Raw genomic sequence first — 20,358 nt, forward strand, 5'->3', positions numbered from 1 at the left:
ACGGAGATGGTGACAATGGCTCGGACGAAACGGAGATGGTGACCATGGCTCGGACAAAACGGAGATGGTGACCATGGCTCGGACGAAACGAAGATGGTGACCATGGCTCGGACGAAATGGAGATGGGGACCTGGGCTCGGACGAGACGGAGATGGTGACAATGGCTCGGACGAAACGGAGATGGTGACCATGGCTCGGACAAAACGGGGATGGTGACCATGGCTCGGACGAGAATGGCTTCCAACGTCTCCTAAATACCTGAAATAATCCAAAATGCACAATGTATGCAAGGATGATGCAAGAGCTACCTAGACGTGCAAAGTGTATAGAAAGAACTAGGAAATGATGCAAACCAATGAGTTATCCTAGCTAAATGCATGATAAAAATAGGCTAAGAAGAGACAAAATATAGACATATCAGTGGGGTTAGTGCAAAGAAGCGAAACGCACAGATGCTTTTGTCCCCACGGAGCGTCCTACTCACGGGACGGGGACTGGAGAAACCGGACATGGCCCCAAGGCCCAGGAAGGGGTGAAGGGAGGCCCAGGTGGGAGAAAGCCACCAAAACCAAAAGTTGTTAAATGAATGTATTAAGTTGGAATTGTCACGGGCTTGGTAATAAGGCCACTATAGGGAACCTTAAGGATCTCTGGAATAAACATAGGCCAGATTTTTTTATTTCTTATGGAAACAAAACAATCTTTTTCTCATTTGGAAAAATTTGTAGGCCATTTTGGTTATAATAATTTAATAACAGTGGACCCCGTGGGATGTAGCGGGGGTTTGACTTTAATTATAATCAAGAGTCTTTTAATGTTTCAATTTTATTGGAGTCTAACAGAATGATTGATGTTGAAGTGGTTTATAAGGGACGTGTCTTACATCTAACTTTTGTCTACGGTGATCTTGTTCCTAAAAACAGATATTTGGTTTGGGAACGGTTGTTACGGATTAGTTCAATTCGATCAACTCATTGGTTTATTATTGGTGATCTCAATGAATTAACCGGAAATCATGACAAACGAGGAGGGAAGTTGCGTCTTGCATCTTCTTTCCTATCTTTTAATGGGATGATTCGAGACTGCAGTTTTTTGGGGGATTGCCTGTCCTGGCGGGATTGGCGAGATAAGAAACCTATACGGTGCCGGCTAGATAGGGCCTTAGGGAATGGGGATTGGCATGATTTATTTCTGGACACGGTTACAGAATACTTACCTATGATTTCTTCAGATCATAAGCCTCTTGTGGTCAGCATAGGAGCAAAGAGGCCGCGGGGGCGTAGGTGTTTTATGTTTGATCATCGCTGGGTAGGTATGGAGGGTTTAATGGTTGCGATCTCATCGGGCTGGTCTGGAAAACCGGACAAAGATTTTGCCAGGAAAATTATTAGTTGTAGACGGGAGATTTCTAGATGGCGTAAAACGCAGGTTCCGTACGGTCGGGAGTTGATTGAGGATCTTAAAAGGCAATTGGAGATGGCACAGGCCAATGATTTGTCCACTCCGGAAGTTGTCTCGGACCTCAATGGCCGCCTACGAGAGGCTTATCGGGATGAGGAGGTCCATTGGTACTTAAAGAGTCTGAATCGGTGGATGCGGGTGGGGGATAAGAATACAAAGTATTTTCAAGCCCAAACCAAGCAGAGACAGGCTCGTAACCGGATTGCCGGTCTTTTTGACGAACATGATGTCTGGTCTACGGAGGATGTTGCAATCTGTGATACAACGGTAACATATTTTGAGGAACTATTTTCCTCGATATGTCTGGCTAATTTTGAGGATGCTCTACGGGAAGTCAACACGGTTATTACAGCGGTGGATAATGCCCGATTAACGGCCCCTGCCACGGAGGCCGAGGTACGATGGGCTTTATTTATGACGCATCCGGACAAAGCTCCGAGGCCTGATGGAATGACAGCCTTGTTTTTTCAAAAGGCATGGAAAGTTGTTAAGGATGATCTGGTGTCTTTGATTAATCAGTTTTTTTAGGAGGGTGTTTTCGACAGACGGTTAAATCAAACGCATATTTGCCTCATCCCAAAGGTGGCGAAACCGACCGGATGGCGTAGTTGTGTCCTATTAGTTTGTGTAATGTGGGATACAAGGTCTTGTCAAAAGTTTTGTGTAACCGGCTTAAGGTAATCTTACCTGGTCTAATCTCGGAAACTAAATCAGCATTTGTACCTGGACGTTTGATCTTGGACAACATCCTTATAGCTCAATAGATGTTTCATGGGTTGAGAACCAATAATTCCTGTAAAGGGAAGTTTATGGCATTTAAGACGGATATGAGTAAGGCGTATGATAGGGTTGAGTGGGGTTTTCTGGCAGCGTTATTGCGGAAGATGGGGTTTGCAGAGACATGGATCTCATGGATCATGTTTTGTGTCTCATCGGTGGAGTACAAGGTCCTTATTAACGGCCAACCTAATGGTCAGATTGTCCCAGGGAGGGATTTACGGCAGGGTGATCCGTTATCCCCTTATTTGTTTATTTTGTGTATGGAGGTTCTGATTGCTAATATTCAGAAGGCGGAGGGTGATAAGCGGATCACAGGTATTAAGGTGGCCAATAAGTGTCCGCCAATAACACATCTGTTGTTTGCGGATGATAGTCTCTTCTTTTGTAAGGCGGATAAGGAACAATGTGGTGTTGTTTTGGATATCCTCAGGCAATATGAGGGAGTTTCGGGGCAACAGATAAATTTCACGAAATCTTCGATTCAGTTTGGTCATACTGTTGACGACCGAGTCCGGTCGGAGATGCAGGGGATCCTTGGAATAACAAACTTGGGTGGTATGGGGTCGTACTTAGGGATTCCTGAGAGTTGGGAAGATCTAAAACGAAGGTTTTTTCTTATGTTCAAGACCGGCTGCAGAGCCGGACAACGGGCGGGTCGGCCAAATTATTGTCTAAAGGGGGTAAGGAGGTAATGATTAAGTCTGTTGCGACGGCTGTCCCTACATTTGTGATGTCTTGTTATCATTTGCCAAAAACGATAACATCCAAGCTTACTAGTGCAGTGGCGAAGTTTTGGTGGAGTTCTAATGGTCAGTCTGGGGTATGCATTGGATTGCCTGGGAGAAGCTTTGCTGTAGCAAGCAGATGGGTGGTTTGGGTTTCAGAAATGTTGATGATTTTAACACGGCTTTGTTGGCTAAACAATTATGGCGACTGATTGATGTTCCGGACTCACTGTTTGCCAGGGTTTTCAAAAGTAGATACTACCGGAATTCCAATCCTATGGAACCGATACGGTCCTACTCTCCTTCCTATGGGTGGAGAAGTATCGTATATGCTCGATCTTTGGTAAACAAAGGGCTCATTAAACGGGTTGGCTCAGGAGACACCATTTTTGTATGGATTGATCCCTGGATTCCAGCTCAATTCCCAAGACCAGCTTTAAGTAACGGTCCGTTTAAGGACCCAACTCTCCGTTTGACTCAGTTCATGGATACTCAGACGAATACTGGGCTTAGAGATCAGCTCGTTGAGCATTTCGATCCTGTGGATGTCACCTTGATAGAGGTTATTCCCTTTAATAGCCTCCCGATAGCAGACTCTTTAGGGTGGCACTTTACAAAATATGGTAAATATTCGGTTAAGTCAGGATATGAAACGACACGTCTGGGTGTTCCTAACACTTTCCAGGCTCATGGGTGTGGCCCGGAGATCACTCCTCTTCTTGCTAAGGTTTGGCAGGTTCACTGTCCACCAAAAATTAAACATTTCATGTGGCAAGTTTTAACGTGCAGTATTTTGGTTTCTGCTAATTTGCGACAACGGGGCATAGACTGTGATGTTGGATGTATGAGATGTGGGGCGGATGTGGAGTCGATTAATCATGCTATTTTTGTGTGTCTGCCAGCTCATCAGGTATGGGCTTTGGCCCATGTACCTGTGGGGCCTCAACACTTTCCGACGTACTATATTTATGCTAATGTAGATCACTTTCTGGGTTCTACGAATCCGAGTTCCCAGATAGAGATTTTCCCTTGGCTAATGTGGTATATCTGGAAAGCGAAGAATGCTTGTGTGTTTGAGAATCAGACGGACCGGATGACATTGTGCGCGTAGCGCAAGGGGAAGCGTCCTCTTGGCTACAAGCTCAGGTGGAAGACAAGGGTGAGGAGGTTATCTCCTCTCCTGTGGTTCCTACTTCTCGATTACAAGGGCGTCTCTCCCCCCTTCCACTGGTTTATTCCGGTTATCGATGTTTTGTTGATGGCTCTTGGAAAGAGACCGATGTTTTTGCAGGTGCAGGATGGTTTTGTACTTCTTCACAAGGATTGTCACCTTTTCTAGGCGCTACCAATTACCGGCGCAGTCTATCTCCGTTGCATGCCGAAGTGGAAGCTTTCAGGTGGGCAATGCGGTGCATGATTGGCCACGATTTCTGAAATGTGGCTTTTTTTACGGACAGCTTGGATCTGGTGAAGATGGTGTCTTCTCCTCATGAATGGCCGGCCTTTGCAACTTATTTGGATGGAATCAAGACGGATCGGGAGGAGTTTTCTTCTTTCTCTTTATTTCATATTTCTCGTAATGCGAATACTAAAGCGGATTCTCTGGCACGCCAAGCACGCTTATCTCCGCATTATGTTTTGTTTGTAAACAACTTTCCTTCAAATTGGCTCATTTGAGCTGATTCTTTTGTTGACAAAAAAAAAAATATTGAGTAAAAGATAACAAAAAAAAAGTAGCCAGGAAAAAAATTATTTTTGAAAAGAGATATCTCATAAAAGGCATTTCTAACAAATTCTTTTTAAATATTAAGTACATCAAATTTAGTCATATGAGTTATATCAACAACTAAGAGGTTGTGGACAAAACTAACTAATTTCAAATTTGTGGATAAAATTTAAATAATATTATATTAATTACAAAGGATTATACATATTAACAGATATTTACTTTCACAACAACTAATTTTGATTGGTTAAATTCCAAAATAAAAAAAAAATTTGAATAATTAAATTCCAAATGAAAGTAATAATTTGTACTAGATAAAGCAAATAAAATTACAAAATATCTAATATTATTATATTTTTAAAAATATATACATTTGATCCAACATAATTTTTTTAGTAAGTTATATAATATATGAAAAAAATATAATCTCGCGGTGTACCATTAATTAAAATTTAGTTTGTGCTTTAAGAACCATCTCAATCCTCGTCTCATCTGGTTTTTAAAAGGGTGCACTTGCAATTTTCCACAGACTCCATGAGATCATGACCGTTGTAACCACCAATAACATAAAAAACAGATCACGATCAAAACGATGCCCAGCTATAACAAGAAAAGTGATCACTCCCATAATAACAGACCGCCATTGATACATTCGGAAGTTGCTTTTTCCTTCAAAAAAAAAAGTAAAATAAAATTTTAGTCAGAAAAATTGTATCGTAAAAAGAAGATTTCATTAAACTTAGAATTAAAAAAAAAAACAAAAAAGAACTACTTACGAGAAAAGTGGGCCAAGATTGCTGTTGCTATGCATGCTGCGTAAGTCGAAAACAAAGCTGCTTCCACAAACTTTTTTTGATAACTTGCTTCCACAAACTTGTAAGACCAAAATTTGTCTAACTTGTCATCCATCATTGATTCGTTGGTGGTGATCATGGTGACATATATTATCAATGTTATAATAACAACGTTTAGTCTCATTGCAACTGATCCTAGATCTTCATCATTGGGGACCAAATTACGAGAAAATCTGCTAAGAGAAAGAGAAAGGAAGAAACAAGTGAAATTAATTAAACTAGGAAAATTATTAGGCCAACGAAAGAAAGTATGAAGAAGCTATAACATTACGACGGACATATATATATATAGAAAGTTATGCCGGCAATGAGTAGGAAATATTTCCATAAATATGGATACGTAAAAAGGATATATAACGTAAATTCTCAGTTTCCATTTTTTAAATGATGATGATGACCAAAAAAAAGGGACAACAAGAAAATATATAATTTCCCATTTTCTCCTTAATTCTAATCTATTTTTCTTTTTTCGTCACAGATAATTTTCCATATTTAGATACAATCTCATATTAGGAGGAAAAAGACATAGCAATTATAGCTAGGAAGACAAAGATTGTGGATTTGAGTCAATGACACTGAAATGAGGTTACTCATGGGTTTGATATAAGCTTGAGGAGTTAGGGAGAGCTCAATAGGAGAAAAAAAACGATGGTAAGAAGACTAATTGGAGGTAAGAGAGCATAATGATTTACACAACAACAGTTTGAAGCTAGCTCAGCCGAAATATTGAGACAACTATATGTAGTAAGCCAACTGATACGAAATCATTTTGCAATAAATGCGAGAGAAAGACTAAAGAAACATCAAATACTATAATATTATCTTCAACGAGGTTCTAAATCTGTAATCGATGCATCATTGAAAGAACTAGGAATTGGTTTTCCATATGAATTTGAGCACTCAACTTCTGAATCTTGGTCACGGCTACTTTGTAAGAAAAAAGCAGGTGCACGAGGCACTTGTAAAGTGATTGTGCTACTAGTGAGCATCAAGATAATTGTAGACATCATAGGACGGGTTTCAGGATCCTCTTGCACACATAAAAGCGCGATGTGAATGCATCTTGTAACTTCATCGCTTTGATAATTCCCCCCAAAAGTCGAGTCCAAGAGCTCTAAAGGCGAGCCTTTCCTCCAAAGTCTCCAAGCCTAACATTGATATATGAGAATATATCAGTAAACAGTACATATATAATCTTTTATCATAGTGGTAATTGTAGACGAAAAGTACTAACATGTGTGATTAAATTGCCGGCAGATCCATCTGTTTGATAGAAGCTACTATTCATCTTGCCACTTATGATTTCAAGAACCAACACTCCAAAGCTGTAGACATCAGATTTCATGGAAAATTGACCGTGCATCACATACTCCGGAGTCATGTAACCGCTGGATATATAATTACAAAAAAAAAAGGGGCAAAATGAAACTTGTGTTTACAATGTACAAGCGAGATCAAAAGGTTAACATCATTAATTATGACAATCACTTACAAGGTTCCAGCTATCTTGCTAGTATTGGCTCGAGTTTGCTCCATTCCGAAAATCCTTGCCATGCCAAAATCCGCTATTTTCGGGTTCATATCATCATCTAAGAGAATGTTGCTCGCTTTGAGATCACGGTGTATGATTGTGAGCCGTGAATCTTGATGAAGATAGAGAATCCCTCGAGCAATCCCTCCAATGATATTGTACCGTCTTCTCCAATCTAGTTGTGGTCGTTTTGTTGGGTCTGCTCATTCGATATTATATTAAGAACAAATCTAGGTTTCAAGAATGAACACAAGAATATCAAGAAAACAAAGGGACTAGAAACAAACCGAAGAGGAAATAATCAAGACTCTTGTTGGGAACAAACTCATAGACAAGTATTTGTTCGTCTCCTTCCAAGCAAAACCCAAGAAGCCTAACAAGATTCCTATGTTGAAGCTTCGCCACAAGAACAACCTCGTTCTTAAACTCTTGCGAGCCTTGTCCTGAATTTTTTGATAGTCGCTTCACCGCAACTTCAGTTCCATTTGGTATACATACACACCCCTTAGCTTCCATGGAAAAAAAAAAGCAAGCAGTCATATATATACAGAGCTAATAATATACCTTGTAAACTTCACCAAATCCACCTTGACCGACTTTGTTGTTCTCCGAAAATCTATCAGTTGCCGCTTCAATTGTCTTGAAATCAAATTGCAGAGATTGTGGACTTGTAATATCATCATTAGCTGCAACAGTAAATGTATACTGTTGATATAAGAACTCATAAGTAAACGCTGTTAGGTAAAAATAACTCACTAAGCTTTAATGCTTTGTATGATTGTCTTCTCTTCAAAGCAATCAAACCTAGAGCTAACAGCGCAACGAGTATGACGACGGAGAAGACAATCGCCACTATAACTCCAGTAGAAATCTTTTTGCCATCTAGAGGAGGAGGAGGCGACGCCGTGAGTTGAGATTCTTGAGGATCTTTAGAACTTTGAGGAGGAGGGGACGATGTTATGCTATCGAAAGCATCTAGGAACGGATAAGGATCAAACCGAAAAAAGCAAACAGGTCTCCTAATAGTACCCCCTTGCTTACCACCGCAACAACCTTGGTACGAACGAACGCTTGCTTGAAGACAAGCGTCACAATCCACAGAAGAAATCCCTGGAGTACACTGCATCAATACGTATATTCTCCGGAAACCTGGCAACGGAGTTATGTTTGCTGCGTAATGTCTGCCAGCAAGCGAGCCTGGAGTTGAGGACGAAGCTGCGGATATCATACGTGCCATGAAGTCTTCCCATGTTCTGTTATACTCTGAAACATCTCCGGTGACTTCTAAATTTAAATATTCTGCTGTGGTCGGGTCTAGGTCAGTGTCGTTGAAAAACGAGCGGTTGGAATAACGAACAAAACAGAGCGTCTTGTCGGCTCTCCAGTCCCATGACTCGGTCTGGTTGGGACAGTTCTTTAACAAACCGTCAGACGCGGGTTGGATACATTCGGAACAGACCTTTGGATCAGTCCCTGGAATACATAGCCCTAAAGCATATATCCTTCCAGCGCCTTCACCAGCCGAGACGTTGTAGTAGCCATCTCGAGAACTAACGTTGGAANTCTAAATTTAAATATTCTGCTGTGGTCGGGTCTAGGTCAGTGTCGTTGAAAAACGAGCGGTTGGAATAACGAACAAAACAGAGCGTCTTGTCGGCTCTCCAGTCCCATGACTCGGTCTGGTTGGGACAGTTCTTTAACAAACCGTCAGACGCGGGTTGGATACATTCGGAACAGACCTTTGGATCAGTCCCTGGAATACATAGCCCTAAAGCATATATCCTTCCAGCGCCTTCACCAGCCGAGACGTTGTAGTAGCCATCTCGAGAGCTAACGTTGGAAGCAAGAGTTGAAAGAACGAGACGACGGTTCGTATCATACGTACCGTTTGGTCTGAAAAACAGATTCTCTCCGCATTTTTGAGCAGATACGTAGCCGAAGCTGAAGACGAGTATAATAAAACAGAGGATTGACAAGAGATGGTTATGAGACATTTTTCAAGAGACCAAACTTTGCTCAGATAGTTGTTGTAGATACTAGTACTACTAAATAAGGCAAGACTTTGGTTTGTAACTTTTTAAGAAACGTTGATCTCGTCAAAAAACACATGCATGTTTAGAATTTTTCTTTGAAGTAGTTGAGTCAAGCATGCATATTCAAGTCAACTCCATATGTAGACAATGTTGAGTCAACTCCATATGTCACCCATTAATAAACGCGTTAAAAATATATGATGTAAGTGAAGATCCGAAACATGGACCGTATCCAGAAACGTCTACTCTTTAAATATGTTGCTTTCATAATCAGAACATCTCCAATGGTTGGATCCCATTTTTACTCTTTAAATACGTTTATGGGATCCAACTATATTTATTATTTTTGACATAGTCCAATGATAGAACACCTATTGATGAGGGTCTAAAAATTTAAATTTGTAAAAAAGTAGTGTATAAGTGAAAGGTAGAAGAATACTTAACACACAAGACATATAGAAAGAAACTGAAAACTGAAGAGATTAATTGAACCGAAAGGCAGACCTTCCATGTATAGTTCATGAATATTTCATCACATAAGTCAAAGAAAGGTTTGTTCAGCACTGTCGATGGTGAGAGTGTACAGATCAGAGAACCTAGGTAACTTGGAAGATATCACTAAATCAGTACTTACTTGTAAATGAATCCCTGCATATTAACCATCCGAATCTACATTTAGACTTAAACCGATACTCACAGATGACAACACACCGACACAAACAGAAATCATAAACACAAATTAAATTGATTCCCAAAATCAAAAGCTACCTCAGAACATATACATCCACATCCACATCCACATACACATCAATATACTTCAAAAATCAAAACAATAAACATCTAGGAGCAGATGAATTACCTTGCTTCATTTGATCAAATTCATGCGGAGAGTCGCCAATTAACCTTTAAAAAAACAGAGCACACTTGATCAAATTCATGCAGAGAAAATCAAACAATTCAATCAGAAATGTAATTGTTTAGTTCAAAAGTTTGGTTTAAGCAAGTGAAATACTGACAATTCATATCAGTGCTTACCAAAAAACAGAATAAAGACTGCTTAATGAACAAAATCAAGTATTTCACCAAATCAAATCATGCCCAACGAGGACATGTTATATCAGCTAAGCTAGCACTTGCAGGAAGGAAAAAAAAAAAAAATAGAGGAAAATCTCATCTCTGGAGCTCAAGAAAACTTACCCACCACAGGAATAATGTCATGCAAAATTCACATTGCTATGAAGAAGAGATCGGAAGGACTAACGGCAGAGCTCCACGTCCTCCGTGAGGCAAAGGATTAGTTACGATTAAGAAACCCTTTTGTTGGACATGAAAGCTCAAAGGCCGTGACTTTATCCAGTGTATAGCCGTGATTACCGATGATCGATTTCCGAAGATTCACTGGAGAAGGAAACAGAAAAGAATGAAAGATTTTCGAATATGGGTTTCAATCACTCTCTTCCGATTGAAACAAACTCTCTTCCGATTGAAACAAAGATTCTGAGCGAAACCCTTTTTTTGTCATGCAGTCGCTCCAACCAAAAAAAACTGACACGTATGGTCACTTTAGGGGATCCAAAAACTCCAAAATTAAACCCGGTTCCATTGTTTTTTCTCATTATTGATTTATTTTTTGGACACATAAGTTAAACCCTCAGTTGGAGATGGTCTCATAAGCTAAAAAACTAGAATTAATGTCACGTGTGCTACAAGAAACAAATTGGATACACTGTGACGTTAATATGAGCAGACGTTAGGTTCAGTTCTTCAGTTACATAAACTTAAGGAAAAGTAGACTTTTGGTTTCTATCATCAGTAACATTTAGTTTATCAAAAAAAAAATAGTAACGTTTAGAAACTTGTAATAATACAAATCACATAAATGAAATTATTGCTTTTGAATCTTCAACTTCTGTATACATACTTTGAAGATTGGAGTTACTTGTGATACAAGGAAAAATTACGGACTTGTGCTAAACCTGCTGAGGTTAATTCTACATACAGAGTACATATTCAATCATTTCAACGAGGAGTGACTCTAGTTATTGAATCTTCGTTGATGGAATAAGGAATAGACTTGCTGCTGGATTGCCCCAACTCGGATCCATAAGTTAAAGGGTCTAAATCGGGTCTGTTCCTGAAGAAAAATCCGGGTGGTCGAGGTACAGGTAGAGTAATGGATCTATTGGTAAGCATTTGAAAGATTGTAGACATAGCCGGTCGATCTGCAGGAGTTTCTTGAACACATAATAGTCCAATATGGATGCATCTAACGACTTCATCCTTCTCATAGCTTTCCTTAATCGCGGGGTCAATGAGATCCAACGGTGAATCATTGTTCCAAAGTCTCCATACCTTCCAAGAAACTCATTATCAGAATCAAAACCTTAATCACAATTGAAATATATGGAGTAAGGTTTTTGAGATTTAGATTTGAATTTTGCTCACATGGGTAACCAAATTTCCACCAGAATCATCCATATGATAGAAGCTGCTATTCTTCTTGCCACAAACAATCTCCAGAATCAGTACTCCAAAACTGTAAACATCAGATTTGGTGGAGAATTGGCCATGCGTCACATATTCTGGAGGCATGTAACCGCTGAAAATACAGATGAAAATGTTTTAAGTTCATTATATACAAAAAGGGTTCATCAGAAAATTGTGCCCATTCTAAGTATTCAAGATTCATCAAATTAAACATTAAGAGAATACTAACAAGGTTCCAACCACTCTTCTGGTCATGTCTTCAGTTTGGTCCACCCTGAAATTCCTTGCCATTCCGAAATCCGCTATTTTCGGATTCAAATCAACGTCTAAAAGAATGTTACTCGCTTTGATGTCACGGTGTATTATGGTGAGTCGTGAGTCTTGATGAAGATAGAGAAGCCCTCTCGTAATCCCTCCTATGATGTTGTACCGTCTATTCCAGTCTAGCTGAATTTTCTTTGTTAGGTCTGCACATCCATATATGTAAAACATCTTAAGAAATTTTTTTCTAAGGGGAGAATAAATTAAACAAAGAGTTATTGTTTATTACCAAAGAGGAAATAGTCAAGGCTCTTGTTGGGAACAAACTCGTAGACAAGTATCTTTTCGTCTCCTTCTAAACAAAACCCAAGAAGCCTAACAAGATTCTTGTGTTGAAGCTTCGCCACAATCACAACTTCGTTCTTGAACTCTTGAGTGCCTTGTCCTGAATTTCTCGATAGTCGCTTCACCGCAACTTCTGTATCATTTGGTAAGATTCCCTACATATGAAAAGCTTCTTAAGGTCTAAGTTTTCATGAAAAATCAAGCAATCATACATATAGGTAAATCTCAGCTTAAATATACCTTGTAAACGTCACCAAATCCGCCTTGACCTAGCTTATTATTCCTCGAAAAATTATCTGTTGCCGCTTCGATTGTCACAAAATCAAATTGCAGTGACTGTGGACTATTCATGCCATGATCAGTAGCTGCAATAACATATGTAAGGTTTCGAACTTCCTATTATGCGTTTCAAAAAGGAGAGAAAGAAGAAAAAAACTCACTCTGAGGTTTTAGTGTTTTGTATGATTGTCTTCTCTTCCGAAAGACCAATACTAAAGCAAGCAGCACCACAAATATAACCGCGGAAACAACAATCGCTACAATAGCTCCCGTAGATATTGTTTTCCTATCTGAAAGAGGCTGAGGTAGAGATGGCGTGTCACCAAAGGCACCAAGATATGCAGAACCATCCCACCGGAAGAAGCAGACCGGCTTGCGAACAGTTCCTCCTATGAACCCACTGCAGCAATTCTGGTACACACGGACATTTTCTTGAATACACGTTACACATTCCTCAGAAGATATCCCCGGAATACACTGCATCAGCGCGTATATACGATCAGAGCCTATCCGAGGAGATATATCGGCCAGGTACCGAGTTTGACCGAGTCGTGTGATCATAGAGTTCATGAACACGTCCCATGTTCTTGAATAATCTGTAAGGTTCCCTTGGAATAGTCCACTATTCAGATCTCCTATTATCATTGTCGGCTCTAGATCCATTTTGTTGAAAAACGAGCTGTTGGAGTAACGAACGAAACAGAGTGTTTTCTGAGATCTCCAGTCGTATGAGTCGGTCTGGTTCGGGCAGTTTTGTAACAAACCTGTAGATGCGATTTGGATACAATCAGAACAGAGCGTTGGATCAGTCCCTGGGATACAGAGACCTAAGGCATAGATTCTTTCAGGGCCTTCACCGACAGAACCGTTGTAGTAGCCGTTTCGAGAAGTGACGTTAGAAGCAAGATTTGAGAGAATGAGATGACGGTTTGTGTCATAAGTACCGTTGGGTCTGAAAAACATTGAGTCTACGCATTTTTGTGCAGACACGTAGCCGAAGCTAATGGCGAGGAAAAAACAGAGGATTGACAAGAGATTGTGTATAAACATTTGTTTTTGGATCTTTTGCTGAGATCATCGAAATGAACTGTAAACAATATACAAATTTTTCTTTTACTATAGCATTTAGGGACGTTTGATTTCGTCAAAAAAGCATGTTTGGTTAGAATTTTTGTTAATTAATTGACTAATTTGTTTAAAAGCTTATACAAGTCAACTCGGTAATAATTTTACTGTAACACTTAGGGGGATTTGATTTTGTCAAAAAGTGTTGGTGCAGGTAAGAATGTTCTTTTAAGTATTAGTTGAATCTAGCTAGCATAGTCAAGTCAATTCCATAAAGAGAATATTGCATCAACACCCACTTTCTCAAACTCTAATAACACACACCCACTTTCTATTACTACTATACTTTACCCCTATAAAATTACATCTTGCCCCTTCAAACTCACTTCACTCACTTTTTACTCCCTCACCAAACCAAACACATCTCAACTCTTTCTCTCTCTTCTCTTTCTCTCTCTTCTTACTATATATATATATATATATATATATATATATATATATATATATATTTCCTCTATTTTATTATTTAGTTTATATCTCTCCTTTTATTATTTTATTTGTTGTAACACTTTAGTTAGTTATTATTAAAAAAATTTCTGTTCATTTTTATACAATATCTTGTAATTATATTTTTTTCTACATTTTAAGATGTATATTGCTATATATTTTTAAAATTAGTATATTATACACTTTCCATTTTTAGTTGAACATTTGTTCACTAATAAGTGGATGACCAGTTACAGTAAATTATGTAACTGGTCATCCACTTATTATTGAACAAATGTTCAACTTTTAAGTTGAATTGTCACATTTTTAGTTGAATTTTTTTTAATGAAATAAGTTGTATCCATTACAATATATAGAAGTACTTTAACAAAACCACTTAATGAATTTTACTTTTGTTTGCATCAAAACACAATTTACTATAATTGGTCATCCACTTATTAGTGAATAAATGTTGAACTAAAAATTTCACATGATGTGTCTAGGTCTACTTTTATGGTTTGGGTACAACGACACATCGTATCCATATGACCATGATCATGTGGATACTATTGTAATTTGTGGATACAAGTTACACATGTGTATAGTACCTTCAAATCCATATGGAGTTAGTGCATCAATGTTCACTTTTAATATACATGGTTAGGATTTCACATTTTGTGTCTAGTATTTAGTGTGTTAGGCTTAAAGATTTAGGTGTAGTATTCTACTGATATCCACATGACCATAGATATATGGATTTGATGTTGTCGTTATATCTTAAACCCTAAATCTAAGCTCTAAACCCTAACCCCTAACCCCTAAACCCAAAACATTAACACATAATCCACATAAGTCCTAAAACATAAGTCTTAAACTATAAAATCCTAAACACTAAAACCTAAACCATGAATTTTTCCAAAAATCCAAAACCTAAAACCCTAATTCCTACCACATGAACCCTAAATCATCACATGGTGATGTGTTACTAGTATCCATGAATTGTATGATAAATCTTAAACCCTACACTTTAAACCCTAAATTATCACATGGTGATGTGTTACTAGTATCCACAAACTTTTTAATTAATTAGATTTTTATCTGTTTTAAAAATATTAAAGCATAAATATCCACAGTTTACCATCCATTTATCGTCAATCAAATGTTCAGCTAAAAATGGATAGCATACAATTTATTCATCTAAAATATAGCACAGTGCATCTTAAAATGTAGAAAAAATGTATTCATAGTCTTTTTGTGTAAAAAAATATACAAAATTTATTAATAATAACTAAATAAATGATAATAAAGATAAAAGAAAGAAAGAAAAGAGAGAGAGAAAGAAAAGGGGAACCATCGACTAAGGGAAAAAACAGACAAAATTCATTTTTTTCTTAGAACAAACAGATACTACAATAGTAAATTGTTGTCAAGGACAAGGGCAAACTTGTCTTGGTTTATGCAAACTCAACCAAAACACTCCCAAAAGTACACCACACTCAAGAAGTGGGTGTGGATGCAAGGGAGTTTGGGAAAAGTGGGTCTATGTGCAATTCTCTCTATATATGTTAAATATTTTTAAATCTTTATTAGCTGCGTTCAACTCTTTTTATAGGCTTTTTGAATGGTTTGTAACTTGGACTGTCATACACTTTTTTTTTTTTGTGCAACGACTCGTTTTTACAATATAAACCAGTGTAAAAACCAGTGTACCTGTCATACCTATAAACCAGTGTTCAACATTGTTACAATATAAAGAAGTTAGAGAATAAGGAATGGAGTGTATGATTATATAACGGTTTGTTTATGTTCTGTACTTCTGTTGGTTTTAGAGATAGTGAATTCGGTCTAATGTGTTTGATTCTGTTGAGATGTAAGCTAAATCATACACCATGATATAGGAGACTCGTTTTATATATTGTGTCGTTTCTCGGTTTTACTCTCAAGATGTATGTTCAAACTCCTTAGCGGGGTTGTGAGTTAATTTGTTTTAGAGTGTTCAAGCAATAGAATGGATTGGAACACCAACACTTGGTATCAGAGTTTAAACTGAGCTAACCCTAAGAGACTTGTGATTAATTCTACATAGGGTTTTCGTATGTTACAGTAAAGCATAATAGTGTCACAAGTAAACTCTTAATACATAAAGCGACAACAGATTATGTCTATATATACCTACTTGGGAAACTTGCAATATGTGTACCATCACATGCATAATTTTTTTTGAAAAGAATACAATTGTTTGTGCTACAAGGAAAATTGTACGGACTAGTGCTAAATACAGAGTTCACAAGCAAAATTTTCAGCGAGGAGTGACTATAGTGTTTGATTCACTGTCTCTAGAATAAGGAACAGACATGCTGTTGGATTGCCCCGGCTCGGATCCATAGGTTAAAGGGTCTAAATTTTGTCTGTTCCTGAAGAAAAAACCGGGTGGTCGAGGCACAGGTAGAGTAATGTAGCTATTGGTAAGCATTTGAAAGATTGTAGACATGGCTGGACGATCCGCTGGAGTTTCTTGAACACATAAAATTCCGATATGGATACATCTAATAACTTCATCATGATCGTAGCTTTCCTTTATCCCAGGGTCAATAAGATCTAAGGGTGAATCATTATTCCAAAGCCTCCAAACCTGCCAAGAAACTTATAGTCAGAGTTCAAAACTTTGACCAAACTTGAAAATAGTGTAAGATACTTTTTATATTGGCTTTTGCTCACATGTGTCACCAAATTTCCCCCTGAATCATCAATCTGGTAGAAGCTGCTATTCTTCTTGCCACAAACAATCTCTAGAACCAATACTCCAAAGCTATAAACATCAGATTTGGTAGAGAACTGACCATGCGTCACATACTCTGGTGGCATGTACCCGCTGCGCATATATATGCACATGAAAATGTTAATATTATAAATCAGAAAGAAAAAGGTTCACTAGATTGAGCTTATAGAAACTTATGTAGGGAGGATACTAACAAGGTTCCAACGACTCTTCCTGTATTGTCTTCAGTTTGGTCCACTCTGAAATTCCTGGCCATTCCGAAATCTGCTATTTTAGGGTTCATATCAGCATCTATAAGAATGTTACTCGCTTTGATGTCACGGTGTATGATGGTGAGTCGTGAGTCTTGATGAAGATAGAGAAGCCCTCGCGTAATCCCTCCTATGATGTTGTACCGTCTTTTCCAATCTAGCTGGCTCTTCTTTGTTGGATCTGCATTAGACTACTATTTTAAGAAAAGTTGATAAAATAAACATAGATATAAACCATAATGTTATTGTTATTACCAAAGAGGAAATAATCAAGGCTCTTGTTGGGAACAAACTCGTAGACAAGTATCTTTTCATCTCTTTCTAAACAAAACCCAAGAAGCCTAACAAGATTCTTGTGTTGAAGCTTCGCCACAATCACAACTTCGTTCTTAAACTCTTGTGTGCCTTGTCCTGAATTTCTTGATAGCCGCTTCACGGCAATTTCTGTTTCATTTGGTAGCATACCCTACAAATGTATATAACAGAACATAGGACGCGCTAATGAACTTTAAAGCTTCTTAAGCAATCATACATATATGCAAATCTCAGCTCAAATATATATACCTTGTAAACGTCACCAAATCCGCCTTGACCTAGCTTATTATTGCTCGAAAATTTATCGGTTGCCGCTTCAATTGTTGCAAAATCAAATTGGAGAGACTGTGGACTTATCATGTCATCATCAGCTGCAATAACATATGTATATGGATTGGGTTACTTTTATGCATTCCAAAATGAACTGTGAGAATGGTAACCCAAAAAAAAAAAAGTAACTCACTTTGAGGATTTAATGTTTTGTATGATTGTCTTCTCTTCCAAATAACTAATCCTAAAGTGAGCAGCACCACGAGTGTAACCGCTGACACAACAATCCCCACAATAGCTCCCGTAGATATTTTTTTTCCATCTGGTGGAGGAGGAAGCGGCATGGGTTGAGATTCTTGAGGAGGTGATGATTGCGTGTTACCAAAGGCACCAAGATAGTCGTAACCATCCCACCGGAAAAAGCAGACTGGCTTGGCAACGACTCCACCTACGAAGCTACTGCAGCATCTCTGATAATTACGGACACTTAGATCAATACAGGTTTCGCAGTCGCTTGATGATATCCCCGGAATACACTGCATCAGAGTGTATATACGATCAGAACCTATTTCAGGGGATACGTCGGCCAGGTATTTAAGTTGACCGACTCGGGTGATCATAAATTTCATGAGCGCGTCCCATGTTCTATTATAATTTGTAAGGTCCCCTCGAAACCTTCGCATATTATAAAATGTTAACGTTGGTTCTAAATCGATCTTGTTGAAAAACGAGCTGTTGGTGTAACGGACGAAACAGAGCGTCTTGTCGCCTCTCCAGTCGAATGAGTCGGTCTGGTTCGGACAGTTTTTAAGTAAACCTTCGGATGCTGCTTGGATACAATCTGAACATACCTTTGGATCAGTCTCTGGGATACAGAGACCTAAGGCATAGATCCTTCCAGGTCCTTCTTCACCGACCGAGACGTTGTAGAAGCGGTCTTTTCGAGAACTGACGTTGGAAGCAAGAGTTGAAAGAACGAGACGACGGTTTGTGTCATAAGTACCGTTAGGTCTGAAAAACATTGAGTCCCCGCATTTTTGTGTAGAGACAAAACGGAAACTAACGACGAAGATAAGACAGAGGATTGAAAAGAGATTGTTCAGACACATTTTTTTTGTTTTTTTCCTTAGATTTTACTTTTCTCAATACTTTGAACCTGAATCTAAATAAGTAAATCTTATTTACGAGCGTTGATCTTGTCAAAACTTGCGTGTTTAGAAACTTCGTGGGAGTAGTTGATACGAATTACGAGAATTCATAAAGAAGTCAACTCGGTAAATATTGTTTTAATATTTTATAAACGGCGTTAGGTGAATGATTAATTGAACATGAACCAACTCTTAGCCCTTCTAAGCCCAATCAGACACCAAAAGGTTTAATTTAGAAACTTCTAACTTACTCCGGAGCACAATGCCCACAAGCATTAACATTTGACGAGTATTTAAGCTGTTCGGTTCTTCTTCTTTAATATATCTCTTGTCCCAAACCTCCATTTAATGCGGTGAGATGAGGGTGGAGGCGCTAGCATAAAAAGATCAAAGGCACGATTGAAAGGGTATAGATCCCACCGGAAAATGCAATTAGGCCGATACATCTAGCCTCATTGCTTCCAATGACAACAATTCAAATAGTCATCAACACTTTGTTTCAAACAGATGGTACAGTTGGAAGGAGAGACGTCTGGCTGCACTACATTAAGGCGTAGACCATTGAAAAATTATCAAGTTTGCTTCACCAGCTGCAAAGAATCTACTATTATGTTATCGAATGAAGGACTTCACGGGGAGCCCTAATCCAGACCTTTTTTCAATGTCAAACTTTATTTAATATCACAAATGACATACATAAATATTATACTTAAGTCTTGAAACTATAATAACTTGAAATAAATAAGTAAAATTAATATTGTAGAAGAAAAATGTGTTTTTTAATACTTGAGTGAAATTGACCGTATAATTATAATTTCAATTTGATTTTATACACATTGTGTTGATAAAATATTGATGCATATATGCAATGGAATATATGTCTTTAGAATCGAATATATTATTTACAGACAATTTAGATTTGATGATAATATAAGCGAAATATTAAGAAAATGTATATGTAGACAAAATTCTAGAACGTTCTAACTTGAATTGTTTTGATGTATATGAGTGGGAAGTCATGTTGGTAAACAGAAGACGGTCGCTTTACCAATGGATGGATTCTAGATTTACATAAAAGACTATATTTTGTTGATGACCAAATATTTGTGATGATATATAGTAATGAATGAAGGAAATAAAAGGTTAATTATAGAAAACTAAAAAGTAACAGCAGCTATAAGATTAAATAAAATGATTGTTTACCGCAACAAAAGAATTGATACAAACAATAATTTACATTTCAATTAGTTTTTGTAATATAACATATGTTTTGTTTTTGTTTTGAAAAATAACTTTTGTAGTCAATAGACGTAGTGCTCTTGATTTAAGATTTTTAATTGTTAACAACAAATTATTTTTGGTATGAGATATTTCACAGATAAGAACTCATTGGATATCTTTAAAAATAAATTTACTCTCTTTCTCATGAGTATCATATTAATTTCATGTATCATCCATAATTCAACATGTATGTGCATCAGCAGAACAAAACAAAACCAAAGTTTGTGAGTATTTAGAATTCAAATATTACTAGTAAAATTTTATATTTGTTTCTTATACAG

General features: G+C 37.8%; 3 protein-coding genes across 4 annotated transcripts; all 3 read right to left on the reverse strand.

Annotated features, from left to right (window-relative positions):
* Positions 7,035-10,624, reverse strand: LOC104749119 (putative cysteine-rich receptor-like protein kinase 32). Its single transcript, XM_019234176.1, has 6 exons — positions 10,308-10,624; positions 8,633-10,013; positions 7,834-8,361; positions 7,642-7,763; positions 7,365-7,581; positions 7,035-7,276 (listed from the first exon to the last, which is right to left on the reverse strand). The coding sequence occupies exons 2-6, from the start codon at positions 9,069-9,071 to the stop codon at positions 7,035-7,037; spliced, it is 1,548 nt and encodes a 515-aa protein (XP_019089721.1). The 5' UTR covers positions 9,072-10,013; positions 10,308-10,624.
* Positions 10,987-13,570, reverse strand: LOC104718775 (putative cysteine-rich receptor-like protein kinase 32). The gene is made up of 6 exons (XM_010436587.1): positions 12,644-13,570; positions 12,444-12,568; positions 12,148-12,358; positions 11,827-12,064; positions 11,556-11,709; positions 10,987-11,462 (listed from the first exon to the last, which is right to left on the reverse strand). The coding sequence occupies exons 1-6, from the start codon at positions 13,530-13,532 to the stop codon at positions 11,130-11,132; spliced, it is 1,950 nt and encodes a 649-aa protein (XP_010434889.1). The 5' UTR covers positions 13,533-13,570; the 3' UTR covers positions 10,987-11,129.
* LOC104718786 (putative cysteine-rich receptor-like protein kinase 31) lies at positions 16,219-18,779 on the reverse strand. Of its 2 annotated transcripts, none has more exons than XM_010436595.1 (6): positions 17,842-18,779; positions 17,628-17,749; positions 17,319-17,529; positions 17,007-17,244; positions 16,752-16,905; positions 16,219-16,665 (listed from the first exon to the last, which is right to left on the reverse strand). In XM_010436595.1, exons 1-6 carry the CDS (start codon positions 18,755-18,757, stop codon positions 16,333-16,335), a joined length of 1,974 nt encoding a protein of 657 aa, XP_010434897.1. In that variant the 5' UTR covers positions 18,758-18,779; the 3' UTR covers positions 16,219-16,332. The 2 variants fall into 2 exon arrangements, with proteins under 2 accessions (XP_010434897.1, XP_019089725.1); XM_019234180.1 differs by having other exon boundaries at positions 16,558-16,657.

The sequence above is a fragment of the Camelina sativa genome, chromosome 2 (genome assembly GCF_000633955.1).
Source record: "Camelina sativa cultivar DH55 chromosome 2, Cs, whole genome shotgun sequence".
NCBI classification, from domain to species: domain Eukaryota; kingdom Viridiplantae; phylum Streptophyta; class Magnoliopsida; order Brassicales; family Brassicaceae; genus Camelina; species Camelina sativa.